The 16054-nt window shown below is 26.4% G+C and overlaps 2 protein-coding genes across 3 annotated transcripts in view; one reads left to right on the top strand and one right to left on the bottom strand.

Annotated features, from left to right (window-relative positions):
- Positions 1-524: 524 nt before the first annotated feature.
- LOC135924113 (zinc finger BED domain-containing protein 4-like) lies at positions 525-3640 on the bottom strand. Its single transcript, XM_065459158.1, has 4 exons — positions 3601-3640; positions 2182-3321; positions 1954-2136; positions 525-580 (listed from the first exon to the last, which is right to left on the bottom strand). The coding sequence occupies exons 1-4, from the start codon at positions 3638-3640 to the stop codon at positions 525-527; spliced, it is 1419 nt and encodes a 472-aa protein (XP_065315230.1).
- Positions 531-16054, top strand: part of LOC135924604 (calcium-transporting ATPase type 2C member 1-like) — a 30348-nt gene continuing 14824 nt past the window's right edge. For both annotated transcript variants that reach the window (XM_065459692.1, XM_065459693.1), the window contains exons 1-6: positions 531-609; positions 7326-7725; positions 7967-8207; positions 14956-15174; positions 15516-15607; positions 15782-15993. In XM_065459692.1, coding sequence (XP_065315764.1) covers positions 7402-7725; positions 7967-8207; positions 14956-15174; positions 15516-15607; positions 15782-15993 — 1088 coding nt within the window. In that variant the 5' untranslated portion in view covers positions 531-609; positions 7326-7401. The remainder of the gene's footprint in view (positions 610-7325; positions 7726-7966; positions 8208-14955; positions 15175-15515; positions 15608-15781; positions 15994-16054) is intronic.

The raw sequence follows: 16054 nt of genomic DNA, 5'->3' as shown, positions 1-16054 counted from the left end.
ACATAATAGGCATATCTAGGATTTTTTTATAGAGGGGGGGGTACTACCAATGGGATTACTTAGTTACTTTTTTATATAAATTTTATTGGAGTTTTAAATCCATTTATTGTAGGACTAGGACTGTTAAATATGCTATATTTTTTTAAATAATATTGGGTTTTAAATTTTTTTTCTAAAAATTTTGCATAATAGTCAATTGTTTAAAAAATTATTAAATTTTCCTTGTTTATCTTTCTACATTATTAAAGAGAGGGGTTGTGGGACATGTGAGGGGCAACATTGGCTTAATATTAAAATAATATTCACGAGTGTAGATAGGGGGATTTCTCTATGCCCCTCCCCTCATCCCCCTCTTGCTACGACTGATTTGTACATTATAACAAACTTAGTGAATTGTATAATGCATTAAGTTATCAATGTTTAAGTGTTTCAATGTAACATGCATAGCATAGTAGAGAATACTTTTGTGTATTAATTTTTATACTTGAAATTTTTGGTAAATTATATGATTAGAATATATTATGTCAGATGTCAATGTCAGGTAAATTGACGCCAAATATTTCCAGCAAATTAATAATAACTAATATGCGTAAAAACAAATTCGTTAAAGTAAATATTGCTTCTGTGTTATATTTAATATTTGTTCAAATGTTTTATTTATTATTAAATTGCTATTATAATTTTAATATTCATTGCTTTTTGAAGTTTACCATATTTTATATAAATTAAAGAAATATTTTAAGATAAAAGATAACATATTTAAGGTTTTATAAATTACTGATATTTACTATAAATGTTTTAATATAACATTTTATCAATTTTTTTTGAATGTTGATAGATAATATTGGCCGATTATTAACATATTGACATGAAATATATTGCATTAAGCTAAACATGTTGGAATGTCTACTTAATTTATTGCATTTATTTTAAACATGGAATATTGTGTATCACTAATTTAAATTTCTGGCATCCCCTTCCTTTATATTCTGGCATCTTTTCCTTTTGAAATTAAAATTAATTATTTTTTTAAACGTGATAATTATTTTGCATTTTTTTTTATAAGTTTGTATTTTTTTACTACCTAAAATTTATATAAAAGACTCAATTTATTTATGAACATGAATAATAGAGGTGTATACTGATGTAATACTTGACCAAAGCTAAAAAATATTAATTAACCTTAATAATTTTAAAAAAATTTTATAAACCAACAAGTAAGAAGGTGTTGCCAATCTTTATTTTTTTAAATTTAATTTTATGAAAAGGATAAATAAATAAAAAATAATATTATTGATGAGTAGTTATAGATTTTCAATAAATATAAATATACTACCTTATTATTTTGGATATCAATGGTATTGGTCAATATAGTGTAAGTATCAGTTTGGATATCAATCAAAGTTGTTAAATAAAACTTTTAAAATTAATGTGCTACCACTACACTATCACTACTTTGCAGTAGCACACTACTGCTACCTCTATTTTTTTAAAAAAAAATGTAACACACCTAAAGATTCCCAAAAAGTTTGATTTGCTACTTTTTATACTCTACTATAGAGTTTTTTTTTTAAATTTACACTTTTTTATTTATAATTATCAGCTAAGGTTATAGTTTTATTGATTTTTTTTTCCAGCATAATGGGAAAAGGGAGAGTATTTTTAAATATTTACATGTCAATAATGAATTGTTATAGATTTAAATATAATATTCTTATAAAGTTTGCTTTTGTACTTATTAAATTAAATACTTAAATTTTTTTATTTCAGACATTTTAATATTTATATCAATGTTAGCCTCATGTGTTTTTTCCAGCAATGTTTTATTTTTAACTTTAAATCATTTTTTGAGCACATTATTTGAAATTTAAAAATTAGAATTTTTTAGAAAATGGGTCAATCATAGCCCAACCAAGCAATATTTAAATTAATATGAAAAATATGTTGTTATACTTTCTATATATAAAGATTCTTTTAAATATTCCTTGATTTCTATTAGGTATGGCAGTTCATCATTTACATTACTATCGATTTCATTTATTACTAGTTTTTCTTTGATTTTCAATTTATAAGCATCCCTTAAATTAAATTTGCATTTTTTAATGTTATGTGGAACATTTTTCTCATTGTCATTACCTAAGTTAACAATAAAATCTAAATTTATTTTAAAAAATATAAAACCTGGCGAATCTTTATTAGAAATTGGAAGTTGAACATTATCATCACCTTTAAAAAAAGACTCACATGCAGTCCTGAGCTTTTCTATGTATGATATGTTTTTTGGCAAAAAGAAATCCTTATATCGAGGATCAAGTAATGTTGCGACAACATAATTGTCATCATCATAAATATCAAAAAACCGAGTTGTTAATTGATTATTAGTGGTATTCTTCATAGTCTGCACACCTCTATCTGTGTCCCCATTAATTGTTAATTCACTTTTCAGAATTTCAACAAAGGGTATAACATTGCTAATTGAACATGATTCCGTACTTATTTCTTTTGTTACTCTCTGAATTGGTTCAAGAACATCAATTACCCTTTCTGCTAATTCCCACTCATATAATGAGAGATTTCCCAAATTAGGATTATCGATAATGAACAGCTGTACCGCCCTTTTTTGTTCTATCAATCTTTCGAGCATATAATAGGTAGAATCCCAACGGGTGGGCACATCCTGGATTAATTTGTGCTGGGCTAGACTTAATCGAATTTGTATTTCTTGACAATTTTGTGCAATAGAAGAATGTTTAAAGTGTCCTACTATTTTTCTAACCCGGGCAAGCATGTCAATAATAGATCTCTGTGATAAAATTGCTGCCTGTGCAACCAATTGCAAACTATGTGCAAAACACGAAACGCTTTGAAATTTCCCATTTTTCATGGCCAAAGTTATATTGGGTGCATTATCTCTAATGATTAGGTGTATTTTATTTTTCTTTATACCCCAATAAATAATAATTTCATCTAAAATTTGAGCAATATTTATTGCTGTATGCGACTCATTAAATGTTTTAACATTTAGAACTCTATTAATTTGTTGAAAATTTTGGTTCATATAGTGGCATGTTAATGAGATGTGAGAATCGCCACCTGAATTTCTAGTCCATATATCTACCGTAAAGGATAAAAAAGAATCGTCAACCAAAATTTCTTTACGAATTTTTTCGGAGAGTTTTTCATATATATCCGGAATAACTCCTTGCGAAAAATACTTTCTATTGGGAATTTTGTAATTTGGACATAAATGATGTAAAAGCCTTTTAAAGCCTATATCCTCCAAGATAGAAATCGGCTGGTGGTCACACGCTATCATTTCCCCTATAAATTTAGAAATTATTATTGATTTAGGATCAGAATGTTTCCAAATATTAGTTTTATTAAGAATGGCTGATATTGTTGGCTGACTTTCAGGGCTCTTTTTTTTTTAAATTTGATTTGTTTTTTCTAATATTTCTCGCTCTTTTTGTGTTAGCTCTTCGAATTCCTTTTGATGGCAACGCTTCAGATGTTTCCTAATGTTAGTTGTATTGAACGAATTTTTCAGTATTCCTCTAGGTGAAATTAGAATTCCGCAGATGACGCATTTTGCAAAATTACCTTCATCTTTATCAAAATATTTCCATAATTCAGAAACCATATTTAAAATAATTTTTATTTAAAGTATAAATAATAAAATTGGTGTTATTTTTTTAAAAAATTAAAAATAAATAAAACTTTGGGTGTTCCTTTCTATTTTTATAAAAAAACTTGTAAAATCTATTTAAAAAAATAAATAACATTTGCATTGTTTAAAAAAAAATTATTTATAAAATATTATTAATGTAAAATAGAAACTCGAAAAAATTTATTTTTTTTTAAAATATTTAAAAAAAAATTTTTTTATTAAAAAATAATAATTCAAAGTTTCATTACTCAAAAGTTTTATAAGAATTGCATTTTTAGAAAAAGGATCGGATCGGATCGGGTTTTTTACAGGTATCGGGCCGATCCGATATTTTTGAAAAACGCCAAATATCGGGACCGATCCGATATTTAATATCGGCACAGCCCTACAAATAAGTATTATATTTTCACCTAGATGCTCTATTGGTTGGGATGGGAAAGAGTCACTAAGACGCTTTACCGACGTGACATGTCCATTCCAATTATTTTTTTGCTGAAATGTTTTCTTAATAATACTTAAATTTGATTTATCTTATTTTTAAATTGTACATTGAAAAAAATTTTTTAAACATAACATCAACTTAATAGTCATACCAGATCAGTCTAGTTCATAAGGTTAAAAGATACCAAAATAAAAATCAATCATTGCTAAATATTAATGTATAATTCTAGTTCGCATTATAAATGTTATCGTCTGCTTTATCATAATTTAATAAATTTTTGTTTATAATAACTAATACTTTCAATTTATTTACTCTCAATGACTCATTTTTTTATAACTTAAAGTAGAAAATAATTTTCATGGAATCTTTACCGCTGATATCTATGCTCTAGCAGCCTATGCTGATTCACAAGAGATCTCAAATAAATGAATTATTTTGAATATAAATCTATGAGACATAAAATTTGCAATAAAAAAACTGGCTATACTCTACGGTGGATTTTCATGCTTGCTCATCTAAAATATAATTTGCCTCATATTCTATATTGATATGTACAATCATTATTTAGTAATAAGTCTAGGGCACTACTGTACACTTTTTAAAAAAGCTTACTTATTATTTTTCATATAAGTTTTGAAAGTTATCAAATGTTTTTTTTTGTTTTGGACAGTCTTATAATTTTACATATATTAAACAGCTCATTTTACAGCCAACCCAATATTTTAGCCAAAATATATTTTGCAAGCCTAGAAATTTTGATCTTCCTGGTAGAAAAGTTATCACATTATTGACGAAATTTCAAATCTTGCGTAATATTGCTAAAATCGTAATTTAAATCTGTTAAATTGAACCATTTAACAACACTATTTTCATTTTATAACATTTATTTGAATGGTTAGTTCTTGATTAAAATTGCGCATGAAATTCAATTATAGAGTATGTTTAGCTTACGGCATAATAATTTATTTTACGATTTGATAAATTACATGTTTTCTTAATCACTCCTATAATTATTTTTAGATTTGTTATTTTTTCAGAAATTAAAAATAATCCTTAAATGATACTACAGTTTTTTTAATATTATATTGATTTGTTCAAACTTCCTTGTTTGAATTATAAGTTTATATAACGATAGAACCTGCTAAGGTAAAGGTAAGCACATTTTCATGATAATAACTCCACCTCCATGCAAAAGTCTTATTAAATGTTTTTTTCTTTAATCAATAAAAAATGATTACCTTTGTTCACTCTTATTCGATTTTATTTTGTTCAAAAATAAAGTAGATTATAATAATTTTACATTTTTCAAAAAAAATTAGTTCATGCTCGTTGTATAGGTCTGCAATGGGCGGGTTTTAACCGGGACACTCGCCCGCCCATTGTTTAAAATTTTTTAACCCAGTCGCTCGTGGTTTTTTTTAAAATTCACGCTCGCCCATTTTCTAAAGATATTGCTTAACTTGTCAGCTCCAAGTTTAAATTTTATTTTAAAATATGCAATATTATGAAATAAAAAAAATAATTTTTAATAAATAGACTAGTTAGTAGTGTTGTAAACGGCTCATTTTGAGCCGATTTTTTAAAACCGCTAACTCAATATTTAACCAGAAAAATATTGCCTAAGCCTCGATATTTTGATAATATATGCCTAGACCTTTGTTCCTTCTATGAGCAAAATCCTGAGACTTGAGTAATATTTTTCTTGACGAAATATTGAGTTAGCCGTTTTTAAAAATCGGCTCAAAACGAGCCATTTAACAACACTACTAGTTACCTCATTTCGTTCAAAAAATATTTCACACCCGCCCATTGTTTTAAATTTATTTTACCTCACCTGCCCATTGATTAAAATCTTTTCTCTTCCGTTGCAGACCTTTAGCTCGCTCGTTGTTCATTCGCGTTCGTTCAATTCATATCTAAAAATATATTTTTTTAAATAATCATTTAATTAAATGATAATATATAATATCATGTTAAGCGTTCGATTTTTATTTTGGTAATGAGGTATTTCATTGATATATATATAATTATTCATGGGCTATTTTTTTCATTTCAATTCATTCTATTCTTATTGGATATACTATGAATTCGTTTTTTTCTCAGTACCAATTATCGCTCTTTTATATTTTGCCTTCGCTCATTCAACTTTAATTATCGCTGTTATATTATATTTTTTTTCCATTCGTGCCTAATTGTATTGCCAATATTGGAGTGGGATATGCAGATATTTGAGGGTAAGAGAAAAGTTTTTAACAAGGAACATCTATTGGAAGGAAGGCCATGAGTCCACATTTTACCATTTTCAAATAAAGAGGAGGGTTTATGACAGGAAGAGCAAAGGCTGCGAATGGTTTTTGTCATGAATTTTAGTCCGAATTATCAGGATATAACATATCTTTATGTTGTAGTATATACTACTTGATTAGCGATTCATTCATTAAATGCATTTAAAAATGTCCATGCATAGAAACCAACTGTAGCGCCATTTTCTGTTTCGCAAGTCGATTAAACATTAATGTGCATTCATATAATAATAAATAAAGACAATTAGTCGACATGCAACCACAAAATGGCGTTCTTTTATGCATGGACACTTAATTGACGAATCGCCAATCTAGTAGTATATATACATCATTGATCTATCTATAAAATAATTTATAAACTTAAACATAATAAATTATAAACCATATTATATAGAGAAAAGGATTCCATGAAATTATTTTGAAGGAAACAACTGAGTAAGGAAATAAAATCTATTTAATTTTAAAAAATGGAATGAACGCAAATAACTAGCGCGTGTCCAGAAAAAAATGAATACGTTTAGGTTCAAAATTCTTTTCAAATCATGTTTTTTTCAAACGAATTTTGAACGCGGTCGTTTACAACAATAGATTATAATGATTTTACCTTGTATGGATAGGTAAAACATTGCCTGTAAAATTTTTTATTTATATTAAAATCAATTTTAATTTGATGGCTCTCAATTTTTAATTTAAAAATAATATATATACACATAATAATATTTACCCTTTATAAAATAAAGTAATAAAATATTATCGATTTATTTGTTTTACACTATACTTTTTAAAAAAGCAACAAATTGTATAAAACATATAAAATATTGTAATGGTTATTAGAAATATATATATTTTTTAAAACTAATTTAAGCTTTTAAAAAAAATTTACCTATATGAATTTTTTAAATTTGACATTCAGAACTTTCTAAACAATCTGTCCGTCTTTACGCTACAAAGTTTTAATTCGGTCCACCACTATACTCCGTTAACCATAGATGGATGACGTCCAAACCTACAAATCTATCGAACGAGACATCAAAGAACCTTCATCCTTACTGGTTAAAAACTCGGCCGACTATTCGGAAGATAATCATTTCAAGTTTCAAACCAACCCCACCAACAAAGAACCGAGTATGTGGCGTCACATGAACGCCAAAAAGGCTAGCAATATGAGTGTTTCGCAGGTGGCAACGGCCTTGGACGCCGATTTGGACAGGGGGTTGACTGTCATCGAAGCCGAAATTAGGAAAAAAAGCCAAGGGTACAACGAATTTTTCGTAGGGGATCCCGAACCTTTGTGGAAAAAATTTTTGGAGCAGGTATTGTATATTTAAAAATAAATAAAAAATTGTTTTCTAATATTCTCCGTTGGAATTTTAAAAAACCTTTTTGGGTTATAATTTTTCTTACTAACTTTATTACGTTAGTTTGAAAGAATTAGAGATAGAAATAAGTAGAATAAGCATTACTTGATTTCCGTTTTTCTTGTGCTTACCAATGATATTTTTATTTACCACTACTAAACAAGTCATCTTATTTTAACATTTTCTTTTTCTCTAGTTCAAGAACCCCTTAATCTTGCTCCTGCTGTGTTCGGCACTAGTTAGCGTGTGCATGTCCCAGTTCGACGACGCAGTCTCCATAGCCCTCGCCGTTATCATAGTCAGCACGGTGGCTTTCGTTCAAGAGTACAGGTCAGAAAAATCCCTGGAGGAATTGTCAAAGCTATTGCCTGACTACTGCACTTGCTTGAGATCTTACACAAAAGTTCATTCATCTACCTTTCCTTCAACTGAGAATGGTAATAATTTATTTATGGCAGATCTATGCCTCTCCTTTATCTTGGCCCGGTTAAACTCTCTATTTTGAATAATATTCTTTAGAATATTATTATTTTTAGAAAAGACTTTTTCTGAAATTTTTTTAATTAAAGTATTTATTTAAAAAAAATAATTAAGCCTTTACAATTATTGTATATAATTACTTTTATCAATTTGCGATTATCATTATATATTTGAGATAGTACTGTGCAAATTAGAGGTCTTCAATGGGAGAGTTATAACAGCCAAGTCCGCCCACGCGTTGTTTTAAATTTTTAACCTGCCCTTCCGATGTTTAAATATTATTTTAATGGCTGGTTTAGCTCTTTATTTATTTATTTTAAATGTATTTAATTAAACTTATAAAATATTCAATGTTATGAAATTAGTAAAAAGATTTTAAATAAATAGAAACCTGTCTGTCGATATTAAATATTGGGTGCGCTAATATTTTCAAAAAAGTTCTATCCGATATTATCATTAATATTTTTTATTTTTATATAAGTTGAATTTCCTAATAATAACAAAAATGAATAAAAGGAACCTAAATTCAATTTATTTGTTATGTTTAAAAGAAATTCTTTTTATTTTAAAAGATATAATAGGTAAAAATGTGATATCATTTTTTGTTATATAATAATATGCAACAAAGAAATGGTTTAAAAATATTTAAGAGTCAACTTTTGGCTGGGGAATAAAAAAAGGCAAAATATATTTAATCATTTTTGATAATGCACCATATATCGACTTGGCTAAAAATAACGGAAAATTTCAAGTTATATTTTTTGTATAAATGTTGATTTTTTAAAAATGGGCTCAACTTCAAGGCTGATGGGAAATTAAAAATCTAAATTTCAAATCGGTTTTATATGAATATCTGAAAATATCGGATCTATAAAAATTTGAGAGGATTATTTTTATAAAAATTTTAAAATGGTGATCTAAGTTAATAAATAATATTCTTCAGTTTTGCCATTGCCTATAGGCATTTTTTTGTTCGATAATCTTAAGAGAGGAAATGAGCTAAATAATATAATTTATTCAAGAAGACGGGATGAGATTTAGAAAGCAGATTTAAAATTAAGAAAATAAGACGAAATACAATGAAACCTTTTAAAAGTGAATATCCAAGGACGGCTTTTAGTCAACATAGAGAAATGATAATATATAGAATATTTTAGTATGATTTTGGGGGTGGATTCTAACAAGGTCTAGATATTGGGAAAGTTATTATGTAGAGGGGATCACTTTTAGAGGCTTCACTATAAAATAATATTATGAATGTTAATGAGATAGGATAAACCTGGATTATACTTTAAAAACTTTTTTTGAAATAAGCTTATAAATATTTAAATATCGATACAAGTCAGAAAAATGTTATTAAATATTTATAAGCGTCTCTTTTATTTTAAATTCAAATTAAATATTTTTATTTGTTTTTAAAATCTTTTTCATATTCAATATTAAAAAGATTACAATAAGGTAAGTTTTTGTTTATAAAAAAAATATTAAAAATATAACATACCATCTCTATAAAAATTATTTAAAAAGAAAATCATTTAAAAAATAAATATTTAGATGAAGTCGGCCGGACTTAATGACCCATAATTGGATAGGCAATTTTTATCAATATTCTTTGTAGTAGAAACCCTCTTTTTGATCACCTATGATTAAACGTAACCTTTGCCCTATTGTTTTAAATAATTTTAGGGCTTGGGGTACAAATGATCCACAAGTGTCTGAAACTAAATATATATTTATTGCGAAATTTTACCGTTATTTTTCGCCACATTCACAATTGGCTTTAAATAAATTTTGTTAGACACAATTTTATAAAAATTGCAATCACTGTTTTAAGTACAGGTGTACTTGTAACAGAATGTTATATGCCTATCCAACCAATATCAAGTAGGTATTGGTCGATGAATCAAATCAATTGATCCAATTTTTTAAATAATAATATTATAAGGAAAATATCTACTATAGAGAATAGAATTGACCTTAAATATGTCGATAAAATATACATTACTTAGAAAACAAATTAAAGTCCTGCATACATGTTTATCTTAAATCACCCGCTTTCATCGATAATTATTTTATTAGGACCTTATTTTAAGACTACGATCTAACCGATTTTTCAAAATAATAGAGGCTGCATCGATTAGATAATAAAAAATATCGACTTTTAGCAAATTTTCAGCTCTTCAGACACTGCTTAAAATATCTTATAAATATAATATTATATTTAAAAACAAATTTTCAGCTCTTCAGACACTGCTTAAAATATCTTATAAATATAATATTATATTTAAAAAAAATACTCGACAGAACTGAAATCTAATATCATCTTCAAAAAAATTTTATTTCTTCAGTTTCTTTTTCAGCATGAACGTCGCTCATTTTAATAAAATAGGATGAAATAGATAAAATCTCGACTTTTTTCTCCCTAACTCATATTAATATTTAAAATAAATAAATTATGTTTGTGGATTTTATAATTTAATTTATAATCTAATTTTAAAAAAAATTAAAAATATTTGTAATTTTAAATCATAATAAATACAAAAAAGTATTTATATTTAGTATTTTAAATACAAGATTTCGCAATAGTGCCATACCTTTCCTGTACTTGCCTTCTAAAACAAAATCGACTATTCCATTTAATAAATAAATTTATATTACTAGATTTAATAAACATTTTAATAATTAATAAATAATAGATATCCGCTTTCTTGATAATATCGGAACGGCAAATTTAAAAAATATCGTCCGATTATATGAAATTTTTTTTTAAACTATATTAAAAGTTATACTCCTTCTCAAATTTTTTTATTAAAGTTTTATTATCGATTTTTTTTTACATATAAAAAAATTATTACCCTTCCAAATAAATGACTGTTATCTCATTGCTGTGCCACTTGGTGTTGTGGTTCACAAAATTTTAATAGCATTTTGGTTGTAAAATACTAATTTAGTCTGTCTGACGATGCAAGGGTTAACATTTCTTTTAGATAAACTGGATGCGAACCCATGACTAGTTCGCATCTTGCAAGTTTCAGATTAAGCTATGGATAGACAATTAGTTGAATTACAGAAGTTATAATTTTTTAGCCTATATTTTTTTTAATATCAAAACAACAACTCTTAAATGCCTAGTATTTGTTTATCGATTTAATACTGTTATGTTAACTCCAAAATTTTAAAAATGGCGCATACCACTTAAGTGACGTCATGTTATAATTGAATTAAAACCCACGCATGCCTTAATTCTTTTTATGCAATATAATTTTATTATATAAATAATTCTTAATCATAATCAAATATGACTTAAAAGATAGTTTCTAAGTGGAATTTATTTTTTAATTTTGAAATGTAATAAAAAAATATGATTAAATTATAGATTATATTTTTAAACACGGAAGTTAATAGTTAACCGCCTTACATATTTATCAGACCTGCCTTTTCAACTTTCTGGACCTAGCCCTGTTCAGGAATGAAAAGTTTTTTAGGCCCAACTTGGCCCATGTTTTTAAAATTTTAATTATTTTACCGCCCGATCCGGGTCTTTTAAAATGGGTTTTAAATAATTTTGTGTGGTTTCTTAAAGGAAAATTTGGAATATTAGAGGCGAAGGAATGGTAATTTCTATAATTATAAATTTATTTGAGAAAATTTGCCTCAGCCCAGGGTTCTGACCCAGATTTTTATATTTAAGCCTGACCCAGATTTTTATAATCATAGAGGTCTCTGATATTTATAAAGTCTTTATTTGTTACAACAACAAATCGATATTCTATCCAAGCTTGTGACCCGAATCTCCCGGAGCAGTGAATTTGAGTATATGAAAATTTTGTACCACTTGATAATTTATATATGCTCAGAATATATATTTTGATTTACGTCAACTTTTTTGTATGCCTTATATTTTTTTAAAATATAATTTTATTATCAATAAAATATATATAATTTATTATTTTTTATATCTAATATATAATCTCCGTAATCAAGAGGTGATCGTTTTCCGTATTAAATTGATATCTGGTTACCGATCCGCTATCATATCTGATTTTGTATTCTATAAACATACTAATCGTTTTTAATTTTTAAAGCATACATCTAGTGTTGCGAATTTGATAATTATATTAGTTTTAACATAGCCCATTGGACAAAAATTATAATAACAACCGTAATATATTTTATGAAGATTTATACTTTTGATTGCAACACTAGATATATGCTTTACAGATTAACGATTGGTATGTTTGCAGAATGCAAAATCATATATGATATCGGATTGGCTTAAGATGCGGTATCGGTACTACATCCTAGTTTGTTTATATTTTTAAATCATGTTATTATTTTCAATGAATTTTTTAAAAATGTTTTCTCGTCATATACTTTTCTGAATTCGTTGAACCTGATTATAAACAACTTATAATAAAAATACGATGGCTTTTTTATTTCCTTCCAATGATTTTTATAAATGTATGAAAGTTAAAATCGTACCTTCTTTTAATTAACATTACAAATATTATCAGAAGGCTTTTGAAATGATTAGACTCATATCTGCCCATTCTTGATGTATATGTGTGATTAAAAAATTAAATCAATTGAGGAATAAAATAATTCAGTTATTGAAATGTTAAACCATTTAAAATATTTGTTAACCAGAAGATAAAATGAAACATTTTTCATTAAAAGTAAAAATATTATTTTAGCAAATAATAAAAATGGACAAAAAATATTAGTAAATGCAATGAAAGATGTATATATAGAAATTGTCTCTAATAAATCTTATGTCAGAACCTCAATAAGAATTGGAATGTTTTCAATGGATGGAAATAAAAATGCCAGCTAGTCAGATTTAGAAAAGATTTTTTGAAAAATATAAATGTTTCTTTCAATGCACCAAAGTTGTTTTACCTATTTTGCAACCTTAATATTTATTACAAATAAAATGAGGTGCGGGAATATACAAAATTTTCACTATACCAAAAATGTGTCAAATGCTTCTATGATATTTAAATACTTGAACATAGTGAACTGCTAATTATAACAATATTCAAATACCCTTTACAATCTCAATGTTAACATTAAAAGAACATTTTCTTAATCATCAATGGACAAATGAAAGTGGAATTTAAATCTATAAAAGCAATTAAGTGCACGCACTACTATCATAAATTGTTTTGTCTAGATTTTTAAAAAAATTAAAGAAAAAGGGCCAATACATTAAGAAAAATATAGAATAAAAAAATTTTCACGAGATTTATTAATTTAATTCGATTTTATTTATTTAATGTATTTATATATAAATGCAATTTATTAAATGACAGCTTAAAATCAATTATTTTTAAATTCATAATGCATTATTAAAAAAAAAAGATGTCCTCTTTTTCATAAGCAGGATCAGTGCTCCTGTGTAGATGTTTTTAGTGAAAGACGTGGATATTTGAATTATAATAATTTAGATTTAAAAGCTAATTTTGATATTAATATTGTTATATTATTCTATTACAAAAGATTTACACTATATTTAATTTATTTTTATATTGAGTAATTTTGCATAGAGAATAAAAAAAAAAGAAATTTATCCTTTTTTTAAATAAGGTCGATCCTGGATTTCGATCCCTTTTTTAAAGAAAGGTTGTGATAGGATTCTATCCTTTTAAAAGTTGATTATCAAGCAGGATCTATATTAAGATATATTGCCATATATATTATAGGAATATAGTTGTTATATTTTAGAAAAAAAAATATGACAAGCTTCTTAACTACTTTGAAAACAGAAGAATACTTAAAAACAGATTTCTAATACAAAATTTCTTAAGAATTTATAAGTATAAATTGAGTTGAGATTATATAGACTCAAGTTTATGTATTGCAAATGACAAAGATAAATATACTTTGAAAAATCATTGTTTATAAAAACATATAGCTTAAGTTATTTAGGATATAATAGGGAATGAAATGAAAGTAAATGTTTAATATATTTCATAAAGTCATTATTATTTTTGAAAAATTGCAGCATTTAAAAATATATTTCAATAATTACAATAAAATAAATTTTGATTATAAATAAACAAAAATGTTACAAAAATCTTATCATATGCATTCTTTTATGATAAATATATAACTATATAATATTGTATTACTTTATGTAGCATTTAATATTAATATCGATGAAAGAAATTTGAATTACTCAAAAGTATATTACATTACTTAGTTCCTATTTTAAATTTAAATATATACCCTTTTCTAAGAAATTAAACTTAAAGCTACAAAATTCTGATAGTATATTAAATGTTTATAAATGTATGACATTTAATGATAACTCAGGTAAATTTTTTAATTCGATGAAATACATATAAACATGTAGGATTAAGATGGGGGGTTAATTAAAGGTTTGAGAGATGGGTTAAAGGCAATAAATATTAAAGAGAGTTCTTAATAAAATTTAATCCATGTTCAGAATCACAATAACTAAATTTTTATTAAAAATCTTATTTGCTAAGGTATTTATTTGAATGTTAAAAATTATTTTGAACCTTTTTAAAGTATAATTGGTATTTGTTGATTTGCGGGATGGGTGAGTGCAAACCCCATTCCCGTGGCTACGCCACTGACCCTAACTGTATTCTTATCCTCCTTGTATGTTAAACATAAAACTCGGTAATTAAGCTCATAATATGTTTATTAGCCCTATTATTTCATTTATTTTTGAAAAAGGTCCGGAAGTTATAACGCTCAGAATACCCGCTCGGGAGTTAGTCCCAGGCGACCTTGTGATGCTCATGGCCGGAGATCGAATCCCGGCCGATCTTCGACTTGTCAAAGTCAGAGATCTAAGAGTCGACGAGAGCGGTTTCACTGGAGAGGCTCACCCCGTCAAAAAAATTAGCGACGTGGTTAATAATCAGAACATTCACCTAGAGGTGGAAAGCGAAGGTTTTGTTTTTTTTATTCTATAGATTTAAATTTTAATAAGTTCATATTTATGGATAAACGAAATGTTTAATATCTTTTTGCAAAAGAATAAAAGATTTATTAAGCATTTCTTTATTGGAAGGTTTAATAGTGGTTTTAGTAGCCGATTTTATTTTGTAATACAGAATTAAATATTTTTCTAAAATTTTATTATTAATCATAGTATTGGAATAATGGAATCGCTTTCGCTTATGTATTATAATTATATTCGTTATATAATTTCGCTTTCGCTTATGTATTATAATTATATTCGTTATATAATTTTCTTATGCTTTTATTATTTTTAAATAAACACTATTTAGCTGATTCTCAATATCATGCCTCAGATTTTTCCCACGTTCATATGAAAAATATTGGTTTTATGGGCACATTGGTTAGGAGCGGGAAAGGCATGGTAAAAAGGCTAATATATAATCAATTTTTTCCTCACTGAGCAGATTTATACTTAGAAATTAAATTTCAAATAGTGTCATATACCTGTTAACCTGCCAGTCATATTGATTGGTTTGCCCCTTAAAATATCTTTTCTTAAATTAGTTATTAGTATATAATCTTTATAACCATTAAGGGAATAGTGATAGGAACGGGGGAAAGAACTGAATTCGGCGAGATATTCAAACTCATGAAGGCCGAACTAGTGCCAAAGACTCCATTGCAGCGTTCTATGGATAGGCTCGGCAAACAGCTATCCTTCTACTCCATCATAATAATATCACTCATTATCGTACTTGGCTATATAAGAGGCAGAGCTCTACTGGAAATGTTTACCATTGGCGTAAGGTGAGCACAATTTATTTATGTAATGCCATTGTAATATATTTTTTACTTGATTCATATTTCT

The sequence above is a fragment of the Gordionus sp. m RMFG-2023 genome, chromosome 2 (genome assembly GCF_954871325.1).
Source record: "Gordionus sp. m RMFG-2023 chromosome 2, tfGorSpeb1-WG-v2, whole genome shotgun sequence".
NCBI lineage: Eukaryota > Metazoa > Nematomorpha > Gordioida > Chordodea > Parachordodidae > Gordionus > Gordionus sp. m RMFG-2023.
Note: the sequence above shows the minus strand (reverse complement) of the source record. Positions and strands in the feature narration are given on the sequence as shown.

Coding starts and splice junctions, on each gene's coding strand:
- LOC135924113 (XM_065459158.1), bottom strand. CDS start 3,640: ATGGTTTCTGAATTATGGAAATATTTTGATAAAGATGAAG. Junction 3,322..3,600: donor ATATTTTGATAAAGATGAAG/GTAATTTTGCAA, acceptor CTAAATTTATAG/GGGAAATGATAGCGTGTGAC. Junction 581..1,953: donor AGAATCTTTATATATAGAAA/GTATAACAACAT, acceptor TACGCATATTAG/TTATTATTAATTTGCTGGAA.